We start from the raw sequence: 18274 nt of genomic DNA, 5'->3' as shown, positions 1-18274 counted from the left end.
GAGAATATTTCTTTTCCCAACTACTCTTCCTTTCCAATCACATTGATAATGATAACAAATAGAAAGTGTTACCTGTGAAATGTGCGCTGCTTGCAACTCACTGTCCACAATGGAAGCAAAAATATTCTCTTTTCCTTCACAGGCAGCCATTAGTTCGGGAAGACACTCAATGGGTCCTTGGTAACCTCCATGCACACTTTTCCTTTGGCCTTGGCTCCACTTCCTGATACAGACAGCAAAACATATGCCCAGGGAGGAAGAGCAAACATTTGTATTCATTTGTCTTGGTGGTAAAACTCAATATTGGCTTCTGTTTTTAAAGGGTGGTTATTTATTTTTGGTTAGCATTAATTACTGCATCATCTAAATATCTATAGAGCTTKGCATTATCAATGATGTTAAGATGGATACTAATGTAGTTTTATAATGGATTAAAATAAAGGGATAATTAACATACAGAGTTAGATTTGTTGGGACTTGGAACCCTTCCAGTGGTATCTTGTTAATTTGTCTGGAATCACGGTTCTCAAAATAATCTGTGGGGGTTAATTAATCAATGAATATTGAAAACAGAAACAGAAAATCCATTTGGGAAAGCATTACTGTGAAAGACAAGAGTCCTGCTTCTGATTCATTAACCAGCATTCTCAGGCACAACAATGACATTCAAACACAATCAGCAGTGGGAAGTGGAAAGAAACTGGAAACCTGCTAACGCTTAAGAGAATTCCATACCGAAAAAGGTAAAGATGCTGGTGCTCTATGTTTGGCAAAGTAAGCAGGGAGGAGTCATGGATCCATCTACCCTGAACCACCATCTGCACCAGGTTGGTTATGTTSAGAGCAGTCACCAGCCAGCCATGATGCGCTGCGACATCCAGCATTGCCTAAGCAAAGGAGACACATAATAAAAATAATGCAAATATGATTGTGTACCTCATTCATACAAAAGCATGKATTTAATGTTTAACATACAGTGATTTCTAGGCCTTAACATAGGAATTTACTTCAACCTCTATTGATGGCAGTAAGGCACCTTTGGAATTAACTTTGAAAAAAGGTGAATGAAATCCCGTATCACTGTCATCAGTTCTTACTCTTGAAAAGGTAATTTACACAATGGTTTTGTGGGTGAGAACTGAAGGTAGAAACTTTTCCTTACAAATAACTGCTCTTTGACATAACCCAACTCAAAACAAATGGAATGAATCTCAACATTTACTGTAAACGAAGAGGTTACAATTAATGGCAGTATTTGTATTTTGACATAAGAGCTTTTTCAGAATTCAAAAATCCTTGAACTATTTAAGAACACATTTAATATATTTACATTTTTTCAAAAATTAATACTAAAGGGATTTACCAGTAACAATTATTATTTCCATTTGAACTAAGTACTTAAAAAATCCCTTGATTCAGACTACATGAAAGCACGAAAGTTTAGCTCAACAGCATACTTGAGGTTTTTTTCAACACTGACATATAAGTTGAAATCTTGAAGAAAGCTTCAAAATACATTACTTATATTTTACTTAGGGTGAGTAAGAGCAATCAGAAACAAAATAGATTTCACCCTTTGCATTGTAAACAGTTGACTGTCTTGACAATGAGGGATGTTTGGCTGTCTCTCCTTTGGCATCTCTATCCTGATCCTGAGAAGCYTTTCCAAAGTACACAGAAAACATAAGCAAACAAAAAACTCCTATCCAGCAATACATCAGACTTCAAAGTGTTAAAAATCATTCAGCCTTCCATGTCTCATGAACATTCCATTCCATTTCTCTTCACATGTTTTGACAATAGAAAAGAAAGATACACTGTTAGTACCATTAGCATAAAGATCTAAAGCTAATTCATTATGGCTTTTGCACTGCAAATGGCCCCGCAGACACAAAACAAAAATGGTTCTGCTTTTTTTCTTGACTGGACTAATACTCTATTCGGTTAGATTAACCAAGTTGAATTTAAGAGTTCTTCCAAGGTGAAGAAGGACTAAACATGAATTTCTGCTTTCATTTTTTTTAATAATAAATGCAGCTATTTGAATATATAGTATGCTTTTCACCCTGTCTAGAGTACATTGAAAGAATTATTATTATTAATGAAAGCATTTCAGCTGGTGAAGAAAATGATGATATGTTAGTTGTCTTGCTTWTTTTGTTGTTCAATAACATTATGATCACAATAAAATGTGGGTCCTCATATCACAACACTCTAATTCATATTGGAGTAGAAAGTCATTTATTTTAACAGTAGTTTCCCATGTAGRTTATTTTGTGTTTGATTAAAATACTGTAAGATTTTTTTTTTTTTAAGAAAGCAAGGAACATTGATATATTGACTCTGGTATATTGGATAGTTTCAACACRTTTTAAAATACCATCCTGGTGTTAGGAGAGTTTAGTTTGGTTTTAGGACTTTACATCAGATGTTTCCATGRGTTTTTCTTGTAAACACAAATGATATTGTTTGATACTTACTTAGACAGCAGATACCTGCACCATTTTAACTTATTTTCCAKCCACTAGTGTAATGAGGAGAAGCTGTCTAAGTCTTTACATTTAATCAAATGTTTTACAGACAAACAAAAGGCAGCATTTACTTAAGGCAAACTAAACAGTGAAATCTTCTTTAAACAAAGGAGTTGTTTACACACGTAGAGCTATTTCAATTAAATTACACTGATTCTAGAGAAATACTGACTTTAAAAACACAAGTTAGTTTCACTCCTGGCCAGTCACACAGTTTATTTTAGCAGTTTACAATGTAATTTCAACAGGTTTTTTTTTTCCACATTGGGGTGATAAGATCAGCGACACTTAGAAAAATATTTAAAGTGTTACCCTGTATTACACAAATGCTGTCTCATTTCTCATGAGTTGTGGATAAAGTGCCTTTCAGTTAATAAAGATCCAGACTTCATATTTATGTTTTTGGAGGAAGAGTCATAGTATCCTGAAACTCTCTAACATTCCTAGTGACCCTAGAACCAGTACCTCACAATACAATCCTACTGGTTTCCTTTTTCTGGCTTTTCACTTGGCTTGCCAAAGTGGTTTCCATGTAGGATTATTTTCRCCAAATAAGAAATAAAATTAGGTTAGAAATCACATCTGAAAGGAGCAGCTTTGTGGCCTGCAGATTTATATGTTGGTTCCCATGACATTTGCCCACATAAGGAGGAAATTGTTCTCAGACTGGAGTCAGTCTTTTAAACTTGAAAGGTGAGTTGCTCTTTAGCTGATTTCACRTTTTAAAGTATATTGAAGACTACCCATACAGTGCAGTCTGTGTTTCTGAACAGTTTGTGTTGCTGAGACAGTCTGCTATCTGCCTCCTGTTCTCCACTACCCAATTCTTGTTCTTTCTTTTCTGCTATTCTGACAGCCTGAAACGCCATGTTCCCCAATGATGATACTTCTATACATATGGGAAGAATAATGGGTGCAGAGATCCTGTATTTTCCATGAGTAACAAGAAGTATACAGTAAGCTGTATTTTCAGTCAGCATGAAGCAGTGGCATTTCATAAAATGCTTCTGAAGATGCACACAAAACACTGTTTACATTGTTTTCTTTCTTTCTTTTTTTCTAATCTATCCCTCTCCCCCCTTTTAAACAGAGGTTTGAAAAGGGGAAAAGAAGAGTGAAGATGTAAGAGAAAGATAAATCTAAAACAAGCCTTACTCTGAAATTAACTGGAGGATCCTTTCACATAGAAAATCTCCTAGAAATTGATAGAGGCCTACAGATAGATATCCCGTAGGGAGTGAGGAAAGCCTGTGTGTGTGAGACTCTGTGTTCCGCATTGTTATAATGAATCCACATGGCAAATCCTCTTTTCCTCCTTATTTTCTGCTTCTTCACCCATAGAATTTATTCACAGCATCTCTATCTGGATGTGAAATCCAAGACAGTGACATTGTGAAAAAGTCAGAACAATGGTAAAGTTGGCTTGTTTCATCTGCTGCCTTGGAAACCTCCAGACGTTTCCTTTTCCTCTAAGGGCAGAATACAGMGATGCTTGATACTTAAATGGTTACTGAAATTCCTATAAATACTCAAGGTAACAAATTGAGTCATTCCCCTATATATAAATGTAAACATAAGCACCTAAACAAAGAATATAATATAAAACACACACTCACAAAAGTATTTAATATTTATGTTATCTGATGAATAACATATTTAGTCTCTCTAGCTTATCTAATTCCTACCTATTTCGTTTGTTGTTATTTTTAAGTACGAACCAATACAATTTTATAGAAACTTGTGCCCCTTTTAGCTCTTATTTTGCAAAGAAGTAAGTAGTTTCTAAGTATCTTATAGCTGATAAGACTGGAACAGATTAAGAGTATTATTCTAAATTGAGAAATGGCACAAATTGGTTACCTGCCTTTCTAGCCTAAGAATTTAAACCAACACAGGATAATTTCATCACAGAGAAAAACTTAAAAAGACAGTGAGTGCAAGAAGTGAAACAAGAAACAATAAAGATGCTTTAACTACAGAAAAAAAACATACACGTATTATTTGGTAAACCAACAAATTTAAAAAAAAAACAAACAAAACCCAAACATACCCAAAAAACTCTCTAAGTCCACCGCTTTTTAACCTAAAGTAGAATAAATGCAGGAAAACATGTTTACCATCATCTTATTTGGGGCTCCTTCGGTGCTTAGGAGAATAAACACTGAGGTCTATACTGAGATGGGTTTTCATGAAAGATTCAGGCAACAGCTCTTTAACCTTCCAAGTGTCATACTTGGATAACTATGAAGTAATAATATAATTAGTGACACCTCCTTTACATTTTGTCTGTCACTGTCAAAACCAGCTTGGCTTGTGCCAATGTGGGAAGCAACAACCTAYTAACCATGGCAGGAGCAGCACAAAAATGCTGGTGCTCAGCAACTGATGGATGTAGATGTTCTTGTCAGGTGTGGCAAAAACTTTCATTCTGATGGCATTCAGAATTGAGTGGCAAAATGTTGGGATCAAAATCTTGCTACTGCTTTCATCATTCCAGGAGTGCATTAAGATGAAACCCTCAGCATCTATAATCAGGTTTTCATCTTATTTTCAAGAGTGACGGCTGCTTATGGTTAAGTACGGAATGAYTTAAACTGAGCAAACTATACCTTTCCAGTCTAACATAAAGCTGAGATTTAACAGTCTGTCTCTTTCTAGCCAAAGTTATTACCCATGCTTGGAATTTAAATTATGGTTTATAATTCCCTAGCTTGAAGGGGAGCAAAGATGGAGGCAGGATGTGGAAGATGTCAGYGTGTGGCACACACATTGATAGTAAAACATTGCTTTTCTCTGGTGTTTTAAAGCACTCCCAATATAAAAATGCTCAAAATAACATAATATAAAAGTGCTCAAAATAACAGATACTAAATCTCTCCATGTCAAACATACCCCCCCCAGTCACCCCCATTCATTTAGGAGATTTGTCAGGCTACCAAAATACCCTGGTTGCTAAATCCTTTATTCTAGAGAATTTTTGCAAATTTTTTATAAACACTGGCTTTTGTATTACTTTCACATCCTTCATTTGAAAGTCAGATACTCTGGATCACTCTAGTACGACTGGGTAGGTGGCAGGGGACCAGACTAAAACTAGCAGAATTTCTGATCTCAAATGACTTACATAGGTTTTTCCTTTAAGGGAAACTATTGAGGTGTTAAAAATGATACAACTTGCATCTTATTAACAGAGACTGCATACTGCTTAGAATAATTTCTTCTTCTTTTAGAAGYCACCTGTCATATAACTGAATATACCAAGCATTTCAACTTAAATCCTGTAAGCATAAATGTTAATATTGTGTGGATAAATTATATTTAAGGGAAGTGTCAATGAAGCTATAATGATAACTGCTCTGATACCGAGGCAAGCTAAAGAAATGTCAGAAATGCCATTGCAGCTGAGAATTACAATTGTGATTATTCAGCTAGAAGTTGAGTGCCCACAGTGATGCCATTGGTGGTCATGACTGGGTGGATGGGGGCTGAAACTTCAGGTGTACAAGGTGAGTTCCATGGCTCAAATTTATCTACTCTTAAAAGATTAGCTTTATTTTTTGTATCAGTGCTTCACAGACTGTGACACTTTCTTGAGTGTTTTTATTCATGAAATGGAAGTTTAATCAAGGAATAAATTTCAGTTAGAAACAGGAGTTTAAATTCATACATCTATTAAAATCATTAGAATGGTGCCTACTTACAGCTGTTTAAGACTATAGAACTTATGTGACAAATATTTATAGATAATAGACAAAAGGGTATGCATTTTACCTATTTTCCTAAAACTATGAATTCAGAATAATAATACTCTTTTTTGCACATGCTTCAAATGTAGGAAGCCTTCCAATCCATAATTTTATATTATGATCCACATGACTTGATGTTCCACTAATAAAAGTAAAATATTTTTTCACATGTTAAACCATGCCATGTACTCTAAGTTTCATGTTTTTATATGAATCATGATTATGATGCTTCAATTACATATCTCAGAAACAGCAACTGACTTAAAAAGTTGGAATTTATTTGAGAAATATTACAGAGAATTTAAGGTCACTACCTTTGTATGTTATATGTCAGTAAAACAGCTATCTACAGAACCTTTGCACTTCAGAGGTCTAGTCTAAAATTACTTTTTAGAAATGTTTTAATCTGGGGARGGGGAAGAGTTCTTTCAGATCAATTAAATCACACTTGTACAGCTGTGTAGTTTCAGCCTACAGAGCACCCTCCCCCTYGTACTTTATCAGAGATAGAGTGAATAAGTTGTAATTAATCCTATTCAGGAAGCACTCCTTTTATACTGCCCTCTGTATCCCACTTCTCTTCACTTTTTTTTTACAAGCATATTCAGTCCCCTCTTCCATATGCTCTGCTACCCCCTACGAGAGACTAATTCTTCATTCTCCCATCATCATAAAGGTCTCACTGATGTATGCAAATTGCAGCCTTCCTAGCTGCTTTGTAAGATTCCTATYCCTGTAATCATCCTTTAGCCTCCATAGTAACATTATTAGTATTTTCAGAACCAGGGAAAGGACAAACCATTTACTGTCCACATTTAGTGGAGTGTAACCCTTGGGTTCTTACTGATTTCTTTTAATAGTATTACAGAGATGAAAGCAGCTACAGAGTGTAATACCAGCAATGTAATCTTGGTAGGGCATACCCAACATGWCCAGAACTCACTGAGTCCCAACATCCAATTTATTTTCAAATTACTAATTAATAAACTGATGTTTTCTATTATACCTGTGAACTGTAAAAACAATAAAATRTTTTTGATAAAAATCTCTTTGTAATAAATTGCAGTTTCCTAACACAATGTCCTAAAACAGAATTTGTTTCAAATATTACACAAATCTACCAAAACCATGAAAGATAACACAGAATCTTTCTCATAATAAATCTGTCCTCTTTAGAGTTTAGAGTCTGTTTCAAAGTAGGAATGTAATATTTTGTCAATAATCAATTTTTTTTTCATTCATAAACATTCACAAGAAGCCTTTCCAACAGCAACAGTTATTCCCAGTAACTTTCTCCTGAACTTTTAGCCCCTTAAGGTTAGCATTCAGGAAGCTCAGCTGCTGTCTAACAAACTTAATTAATCAAAAAGTCATTTCCGAGCTGTAACTATGAGTAAAAGTGCTTCAAGTGTGCTAGCAAGCCTACAAGTTAATCAAAATGCTAATGCAGTACAAATTAAAGTTGTGATTAACATTTCACAGTAGCTGCTTAAGTGAATTGATCACACAAATGGGTTAAGCATTACTCATTTCCTCCAGCCCCAACTGGGAAAAGGTTTGTCATGGGTGGGGGAKGGATTATGCACAAGCAGCACCAAATCATCATTGTCACCAAGATGCTTCCATACACCAGATCATGGATTATCCACAGCAGGAAAAACTTCAGCACCACAAAGGCAACCCTCCCTTCTGCCACATATATTCCTAGACAACAMGAGCATGCAGTAATTCCAGCCCAAYGTGTCCCTCACTGCAAAGTGATCCATTGCTGTTTAGTAACCGTGAGCTTTGCCACGCAGTAGAGGCACTACAAGATTTCTTTGATTATTYTATTATTTCCACACTCCTAATATGGAATAACAGCCATACAACCATGAAAGCAGCCAGTATTTAAGCAAAATTGCAAACATTGCACTATCACTGGAGTATTAACACATACACGAAGAATACGTGCAGCAGCTCAAGAGATGTGGCCTCTGCTCTTCACTTGTGTCTGAGTAACAGAAATTCCTCTGCATTCTCAAGGTAATTTTATTCTCTTCCCTTCATTCAGTAAAGCTGCCCATTTATTTATAGTTGCCCACGCAGCCATTACACAAAAGCTCTTTTCCTGGACGCTTCTGGAGAAATCTTACACATAAAAACCTGTAAAACAGACCTTTCCTGTAGATCTCATCACCTTGCAGCAAGTAGTTGGCACACCCGCACTTTGTGTAGTGCACAAGCTCAAACCGCTCTTAGGATCTTTAAGAACTTCTCCACCTCCCCATAAGCAGAAAACCAAAGGATCCAAGGGATRCAGCTCCCCAGATCAATAGTTTTAGTGGCTGTTATGAACTGAGGAGGTTCAGGGAGGATGAGAAGCGCACAGATGAAGGACATTCTCTTTCTTTGAATCCCAAAATGGYCACATGGGCTCCTTTGCCTCTGCAAGGCCAGAAATACTTACTGTGTTCCTTCTGAGGAGCCACCACCACCCAGAACAGTCTGCAGTTTAGTACAGTAAGTTTTTCATACATCAGCTAGCTCTTAGCTGAATTTGGCAGAATATTTGTGCAATATTTGACAACTCTGAACACGTACCACAAAGATGACTCTCATAGCAACATTAGCAAAAGCTGCAATTTAAATGACCAGAAGCAAGTTACTTACTYCAATTATTTTAGAATGGGTAAAGTAGTATTATACACATCAACATCTAGATAAGGAAACACAGTGTTTAACCCAAAGAGGAATATTCTTTCTTGTMAAATTTAGATTTCCCAGAGGGAAAACATGATGGGGAAAGACAGGCCATCAGTAACAGCATTACAAGGTCCTTGTTACAGGGATGTGCCTGTTTCCCGTGCAGACGAGTCTTTCTTCTGCCGTTTGGAATCTGTTTTCATGTCCATCTTCTCTCAGTGCCCAGCTACCCCACTGAGATGTGTTTAACACATCCATAGGTAAACACTTCTCAAAGGTTAGGGCTGAGCTCCACGGCAGTCCTACTCCTGGCAATTTTAAAATATTTTATCAACGATTATACTACAAGTGGAGGCTTGTGGCCAATCCCAATGCAAAGCCAGCAACTGTCACATTATTTCTGAGAAGAGACTGCCCTGGTGAATCTGAGAGTGACAGTATTACTGCCTCAATTATCCATTTCAATGAATGCAAATATAGGCAATAGTCTTAGAATAGCAGAGTAAGAACTGATCGCTGAATACACAGTCACAAAATATAAGGCTTGACAAAGGAAGTAAAAAAAAAAGATTAGATTTAGTTTCACATATGCTTAAATAAGATAGGAAAAAAGGTGGGGGATTGTCTTTACAATAATAATTATATTTTATAAAAATACTAGTAAAATCAGTTCATTAGAATTTTTATTATTTAATGTTCATTCTCCTGAAAGAAATGGAGAACTGTTTAATTTTGAGCAGGACCTGAAGTGTTCAGTTCATCTGTATGACATCTCTAGCTTTTCTCAGTAAAAAATAACAGAGAGTGCTGGGCTTGAAGAGAATATATTGTCTATTGTAACTGTAYTAAAGGTATCTGAGGCAAATAAAAATTAAATTAGTTGTCCAAGGTCACATAGGAAGTCATGACAGGTTTTTTAAGCCATGGGAACCTTCTGTGCTTTATCTGTGAGAGCCTGTCACTGAAAACAAACTAGATTTTAACTTGAGGTTTTCAGTGTAGAGCAGGGGTGTTCCTTTAGCCTAGTCAATGCCTCAGTGGCCATTCATTACAGAGATGAGAGTGAGAGCAGATAAGCATTCACATTCCAGAAGGTTCTATATTGCTATTTCCCATATTTCTGTAGTAAAAGGAAAAAATTCTGCATTTCATCCTGGGTCTATAAACACTAAATTTTATTTTGCKATAATGAATTCCACCTATACCTAACAAATGGTAACCACAGGAAAAGTGCAACAGAATTCATTTTATGTTAAAAATTACATTCCTCTATTAAACCAGCACTGTAACTCCTCAAACTCTGTTAAATGCTTATAGCTTCAATATTTCATCATAGGTATAAACAAGAGAATTCTAACATAGAGCCAAAACTTTTAAGACATTTCAGGAAAAAAATCATGTAAGACTTGTTGCATATTTTTTTTCTTTAAAGGATTGTGGAATCTTACCTGAAATCCAGCAGCTACATGTACCTGTGTAATGCTGTTAACATGGTTTTCTGTCTGATGAGCAATAACATTCAGCCTAAAGTTGCTAGCAATGAAATCCCAGAAGGTGCTGGAAGAATGAGAGGGAGGACAACACATTTGGGATGGGAAAGGAGCCATGGGAGGGAAGGCTGATTCAGGTGAAAGACACCACAGAAGACTGAGGAGAAGTCCAATAGTTTGTGATGGAAAGATGCTTCTACATCATGGCTAGAGATGGCAAATCTGCACTGCAGGGGCTCTGGGATAAAGGCCTGCTCTAAATCCACCTATAAAAGCTCTTTGGAGGATGTTTCCTCCTTGTAACAGAAAAGCAGTGCTGATACAGAAAGTCTGCTATTCACATAACCACCAGCAAAAATAATAGTTTGTGTTCAGGTCACATGCTGAAGGTTAGCTACACAACCTCAGCACTAAAATAATTTGTAAGTAAATAAACAAAAATGCAACATAACTCAAAAGCCAATTCCCTCCTTGCTGCTGTATTTAACATCAGGTGATGCGTGAGCGTGTGTCCACACAAACACAGAGCAACACCCACTGAATGTGCTCATCAATGGATCCTTCCATGCTTCAGCTCTTTTTCTCACAACTAACATCTTTTTTTCTACCTCTGCTGACCCAGAGTTCATCAGCAGGTCAGTGCGAGGAAAAAGGTAACAACCAGAATTGAAAGTGTAACCCTGTCTATTGCTTAGATTCTGGGAACTTTAACCTCCGTTTGGAAAGCGTGACTAATAAGATGGAACCAATAATCTCCCGAGAGATGTAAACCATGTGCCAACTTTAAAATACAAAAATGCTTGCATGTTTTCTTCTTTCTTTTTTAATAAAGGTTTTTTTTTTTTTTTAAGATGACTGTATATATAACATTATGTAGTAGTTAACCAAAGGTTGGAGAGCCAAGGCATAGCATSGAATGGCATTTTTCTGAACTCTATTTCAGTTTAAAGGAATTGTTGAACATTTTAGAGTTYTTTTCTTCTAAGTGATTATTGTTTCTGAAATACCTCTGATGYAATAGATTAAGAAAATACATTYYTTAGCAAACAGAACAAATATTCAGSAAAATRATTWCTGAAAATAGTATTTAATTTACATTTTCCCCAAATATGTAATTGCCTCCCTAATGCTTACTCCATAAACATCTAAATGAACTTTAAGTATGTGATTTCTTTGAAACAAAGGTGAATTTTCTCACCTGAGCAAGTGATGCTTTTCTCTGTTAATAACTGAATATATTCAATAGCTGTTTCTACACTTTCAGCATCATGATTTTATTGATTCAAAATATTTGAAATAGACTCCAAGCACTGCTGGTTGCCAAGGTTGGGACTGTGTAGCAGTAACATCTGTGGTATTATCTGTGCCTTACTTTCCTTAATTTCAGTTTTGCTTCATTTGACATTAGTATTTTAAGTTTGTTTTTATTAGTGTAAGGTTGAGCCTTATCCAAAATGCTGGACACTGAATTGCCTACAGTATTTTCTCTATCTAGAGCACTCACTAATAGTTTCTCATAGAGAGTTTTACAAACTGCCAGGCTTCACACAATGATGTTTGCAGTTAACCTATTGCAAACAGGCTTCAAACAAGAGCAAAGCTTCTGTCTGATAGCTGATGAATAGATCACCGAGGACATTAAAATCTGAGCAAACAAAAACTGAAGGAAGAAGAAGTACTATTTTACAGATATTGAATTGAGAAACATATAAAAGTGTAGTTTTTTGAAGGCTGCTGATCTTCCAGAACCTGTGAATGAGGTCTTGCGCAGTGCTGCTAAAGAGAAGAATTCTTCCCAGGAGAATGAGAAAGTTGATTGTTTCCTGTGACAGCTAGAGCTCACCTTTCCTGATGTAAGTGTAACTGAGCTTTTCAGATATGGCAGAATGCTATCCCGAACTCCAATTGCTGCTTTAAAATTCTTTTGAGGTGGCAGCTGTGCATGTGACAGTTACCAGTACTTGTTACCCGTACTCTCCATGGTCAATTTATTTCCTGTGGGCTGCAGCTGCAGTACAACTGCAAAAATTCACAAGTCTCCRGACTGAGTTTAAATTCTGGGTTTAAAAATGTGCTCTCTGAGTGATAATTGGGACATAGAAGACACATCTTTACACAAGTTAGAGAAAATCCCTGTATTTCATCCTGAATCATATTTCAAAACATGTTTTATTTATGCTTGAGAGTGACTATAGTGCTTTTGGGTGCTAGAAAAGTAAAGCACCCAGGGGAGACAGGTTCTTGGAGGTCTGCAGGGAAAACAACCTGCAGGGACCACACCCATTTGGGAATGACTCACACACAACATTCCACGACACAGAGATAGAAAACTGTTGCATAGAAAGCAGAGGTGACTCCATGGCTATAGATGCCTCTGGTCAGAGCCTCACTGTCTTTTTCTCAAAGTTTGTTTACCTCCAGTGATGTAAAGTGGGAGCCCTTATGGGCTTCGAGTTCCTCCCTAAACATGATGTTATAATATTGTGTGGCACCAGTTCTCCACAAGACTGCAAGAAATCTTCAGATTATTCTATATTCAAAATATGACAATACTCTAACAATAAACAATATGAGTTGTATAAAAAAATGCATCACAATACCTGGCATATTCTGATTGCTTGGTCCAGCACTGTCTTTGTATCAGTTGCATAATCAGGACAAGGCAGCATGGCGTGACTGAAGTGGGCTTGCAGCAAGAGGTGTGTTTTTGTATGGGAACTGTCAAATGAATGGGGATTGACTTCAATTGGAAGGTGTTTGGCCAGGTCACTGTTCATCTGATCTTCATTGTGTCTCACAGGCAGATCTGCATACTCGTGAGCATTCTTTAAAAAAAAAAACCAAAAAAAAATTGTAATGAATTACTAGTAATAAATTGTTACTTCAGAGTAACTGTTACTACTTGCTGAGCCATTGAAAGTATATGCATTTAATTTACTACAGTTAGACTTCATTTGAAAAATAGCAGCATTTAAATGTTTAGAAAGTGTACTTATTTATCAAACTCACACATGGGAAAACAATAACATAATATTCTCAAATATTGACACATTTGTTGGTTTTAAACTTTTTTTGTTCCACTTATCTGATCTGAACATTAGAGAAGAARAAAATAAAAGCAATGAAATAAATGTATTCATCGGATGCATTCAGTAGTAGAAGATGACCTACAAATATCCTACTTCATTGGCTCACATAAACATTGTAAGGTTAGCTATAAAGAAGTCAATAACTCATACTTTCAATTTTCAAATTTTAAATTTTTCTCTTGGTATTCAAAACCCAACAGGTTTGAAATAGCTCTGGTAAGGTTATTTTCAAATATTTTTTTCAATATTTTTTCAATATTTTTTCAATATTTTTTCAATATTTTGAGCAGTCCATGTCTAAGCAACAGATAACGAATGGTCAAAACAAAGTGCAAAATTTTTATTAGGTGCTGAAAACATGCTCTGTGATTAGGAGTGGGACTAATGCTATTCATGCCAAAATGAAAGCTGTGGAAGAACTTTCTCAGTGTTGCAAGAAGGAGCTGCCCACCAACATGTAATCTAAATGTAGTTATAAGTAGCAATATCCTAGTGGCTGAGAGGAGCAAGTACAACTGTTTTTACACCCCAGAGATGTCAACTCCTGCTTGSGAAATGCACTGTGTTTGAAAGAAAGTCAAACAGAAACATCCTAAGAACTATAATTTAGGCSAAAGAGTCAGTTTTGTGACTCAGTTGGCAATTTTTTCCTTCACAAAATCCTGTTGTGCATGCATGTGTGTACATATAATTTGGAATGAGAACAAACTTTCTAAASTATAAAACTTGCAAGTAAGATAAGAGTTTTATAATATGTAATACCTTTCCCATCCRTAATTTAAGAGGGTATATTTATTTTGTCATAAAATAAAAAGTCATTTGGGGAGTCTGAAGGGCAATGTCTTTGAAACTACAAGCTTAGCAGAGACCATTAAATTAAAGTGTTCAAGGTTTTATATTCCTCTTAAACTATAGATTCAATATTTTGTACTTTCGTCTTCAATCTCATCAGACTTCCTGCAAATCTATAGTAAYAAAATATTCACAACAGTAACCAGTGAAGAGTGAGGCAAAGAAAAACGGCTATTTCAGAACACTTAATATTACCACCTAATTCACTTACAAAGAACCATATCCACTCATTAATATCCTACAACACAGAACCTCTTCCGACAATTCCTGAAAGCAGTTAGATAGCTGGTTTTCACCCCCAAATAGCACAAAACTTTCTATTTCCTTTAATAATGCAAGGAAACTATGTCTAAACTATGATATCAATGTAAAAGGAATGGTAACCATTAGACAATGTAAGGTTTGGAAAAAAAAATCAGAATGCCATTAATTTATTTCATATCTCAACTGCAGATTAGAAGTGAAGACTGAATAAAGACAACTGCTGCTTAATCCTGGGTGTCTCTGCTAGATCTCTTGTGAAAACTGTGGTCATTTATTCTCTGAACCTAAGGTCACAATCTTTTTAAGCCCTATAGAAGACTGCATGTTTGCTTCACTCTTTTTATTTAACTGGCTTCTGCTTCAAAGATATTTTAAAGAATATTTACCAAGCAGATCTTTTACTTAGTTTTGCTTTGTAGTTTAAAGTAGCAGAAAGAAGGAGGATCAGCCAAGTCAGTCCAGACCAACTGGTACCCCTGAAAATGTGTTTTCCCTAATTCTTCCCCAGCACATGTTTTATTTACCTCCAAAACACTCCTCTTATTTTAAACAACTTGCCTACTTAATTTCCTGTTTGTGATCATTGACTGTAAGTAAGTGAGGTTCATTTTCTTATCTGCATCATGTAGGTAATTAAAGGAAATTGAGAATGGGTAGTGAAGCTTTTATACAACTGAGAATGAAGCTGAATGGAGGGCACCGAGGTCAGCAGAGTCCATTATATTTTTATGTGAGAGGCCGGTATGTCTGCCCTGTCCTTGTTTGCTTAGTGTAGGCTGGACAGACTACTAACTGCAAATCTGTTTCTCTGATTTGCCCAGCTGTCCTTGAATAAAGACATCTTCCATTGCAAAATGTTAAATGACAGTGATTGACAACTCTCTGATGAACTCTGCTTGTAACCCCCTGCTACTGTTTTCAGGTTGCACAAGAAAAGACAGAATAAAGAAACATCCTTTGTAATCACCTCAAATGGGCCCTGCTGTTCCCTCAATATTTTTTCATTTTAGTTTTCCTTTTCATTGCAAATCTCAATCTGTTCTGCAAAGGCTATAGATTCCACTATTCCACACAATTTATGATATATATTGTTTAAGTGCATCGTATCTGAACACTATTCTTACTTCCATGGGTGAGGAAACAGATCAAATTACATATCAATCATTAATCTTCATTCTAAAGTCAAGAAATTTAACACAAGCTTCATAGTTTAACCACAAAGCACTGCTGTGCATTTTTCACTTCCCCTTTTTCTCCCCTTAAATCAGAGCTGTTGCAGCCCAAGTGCAAATAATATATTTACAAGCACCTACACAGTTAAGCATAACTTGGAGTATACCAGGAGACAACTAGGAATTTTAGCCACAGGTTCTRCAATTGTGCATTTGGTAGTCACATCACATCTCTCTCTCCCACATTTCTGTGATGGACTTTCCCAATAATGTCTCCTTTAGGGCATTAGAGACTGCTGCATCATTTCAAGGGTGTAAGAGTCATTTCAGACTTACATTTCAAGCTGCATGCGATACAGGGTGGTCATACAGGAGACAGTAACTCGCACTGCCAGTGAGAAATGTCACACACAGACCTGCATAAACTCCACAGTTACATTTTACAAGGCCAAAGGGCTATTCTGGTAATTGAATTCTGTTTCCTGCATAACAGCAGCCACAGAATCATCTTAGAGTCCTGTCTGCAACATTGTGCTCCAAATACACAGCTTACCTTCATCCTTCATTTTAACTGTYAGAATAGTCCTAAAAGGAAACAACTCATCCTATTTTAAAATATATTTTTGCAGTTTTGTGGCACTATCAGGTGTTTGAGGAGTCAGACCAAACTAAAATTTAAATAAGGTATTCAACATGGTGAGTACTAAGAGTCCACTGGGTTAAACCTCTCCCTCCCCCCAAGATTTTCCTTTCACCCACAAAAAGTGTAAGTTTGGCTGAAATTACTGGTTTATAGTGAGAGCTAACTATAAACTTATACCACACGTAAATCTTCTAAAATATTTTAAATCACAAGTAACTACATCTTGCCACTTTGTCTACAGGAGAGAAGAGGATACTTGTGGACAACAGACAGGAATGGAACCCAGGTGAGCTACTGAAGTAAACTTGAATATTTTAAGTTCAGTCATGGGAATAGTAAAACTTATAAAGTTAATGAATTCTAGACTTTAAAGAGCAGTTGATTAATTTGTAACAATGAGGGTCTAAACCAAACCAAAAATAGTTTCTCACATTCCAGAGTTGAACCAGCAGTCTTTAGCARTGTTATTGAAACTGCCTTAGAATTGACTGTCTGTATGTTCCTTTCCTTTATATAGATACTGCAAACCCAATCACACCATATTTTCAACTTTAATAAACTTGCAAAGTATTTTGTTCTCTTTAAATTTTCTGATGTAAAAAAAAAACAAAAACAAGGGAAAAGCATTTTTGAAACATTTGCTATAAACAACCCAGTTGTTAGGMTAAAGTATCAAAAAATTTTTCAGGAAACGAGTACTAAAATTAAATWCCAACATAATAAAAAAGGAGAAAAGAGGAGGATAATTTTTAGCTAGAACAGTAATTACATTCCATTCACCTGGAACTTAATTTGAATTACATAAACTTCTCTAACAGTCTAAGTACATGCTGAAGGATTGCAATAATCATACATTTGTGAATAGAATGAACAATAAAAAATAAGCTGCAATAAATAAATGTGTTTTTTTTCACAGCTGTTCTACCATTAACACTAATAATGCATTATGAATTTTACGTCTCAGCTACCAGAAATACAATGGTATGCCAGTATCCAACTTATTTTKCTGAGTGAAAACAGCATATTTTGATCTTTGGAAAACTGGATAGGTGAATATAAGCTAARGAATAATATTATTACAAAATTGGCTCTTGTCTTTTGTCCCACAGTACAAGATGATACAGAGTTATTCTAGTGCAGCATCCTGACCTGCCACATTGTGCTAACTTGGATGGGAAGCAGCTGGAATACAAAATTTAAAGCAATCTKAAATTGTTCTCATTTGGGTGATACCTCCTTACCCCTAATATAGGATAGAAAAAAGAATTTATTTTGTCAAAATAGAGAAATAACCAGGACTGATAATTTGTGAGTGGCTAGGTAACATATGTCTTRTAACAGATTCACAAATTCTAAATTTTTCTTTGAGGATATTTGAGCTTCTGTASTTAAAACCATTAGGAATTATTTCCATTTTTTATATATCCACATATATATCTCTATTTGTGCTGACAGAAATCTCATTTGATCCAGTTAACTTTATCAAAGGTAAGGAAAACTAAAAGAATTGGCAGGTAAAGTTCCAAAGATAATCTTCCTGTGCCCATGATCTTCCCAAGAACAAAAGACCATATTATGTGGAATAATACAAGTAKATACTATGAAAATTATTTAAATTAACCAACATAACTATAGTATATTTTACTGTYACATATTTGAGTGTGAGTTTGATTTATAAGGAAAGACATTACATTTACACAGATGTATCCTGACAGGCAGCTAGAACATAATCAAGCTTATATTATATTCAGAAAACTAATAAAGGTGAGGAAACATGCGCTTTAAAAAAGAGGGAAAAAGCT

General features: G+C 35.7%; 1 protein-coding gene across 1 annotated transcript in view; it reads right to left on the bottom strand.

Moving 5' to 3' along the window:
- ASCC3 (activating signal cointegrator 1 complex subunit 3) overlaps positions 1-18274 on the bottom strand; it is a 232247-nt gene that overhangs the window by 8596 nt on the left and 205377 nt on the right. The window contains exons 36-38 of the mRNA XM_057364088.1: positions 13053-13277; positions 736-887; positions 73-223 (exon numbers count right to left, since the gene is read on the bottom strand). Coding sequence (XP_057220071.1) covers positions 73-223; positions 736-887; positions 13053-13277 — 528 coding nt within the window. The remainder of the gene's footprint in view (positions 1-72; positions 224-735; positions 888-13052; positions 13278-18274) is intronic.

This window comes from Malurus melanocephalus, unplaced genomic scaffold (assembly GCF_030028575.1).
Source record: "Malurus melanocephalus ecotype Western Australia unplaced genomic scaffold, MMel_1.1 scaffold_35, whole genome shotgun sequence".
NCBI lineage: Eukaryota > Metazoa > Chordata > Aves > Passeriformes > Maluridae > Malurus > Malurus melanocephalus.
This window is presented reverse-complemented; position numbering and strand designations above follow the sequence as displayed.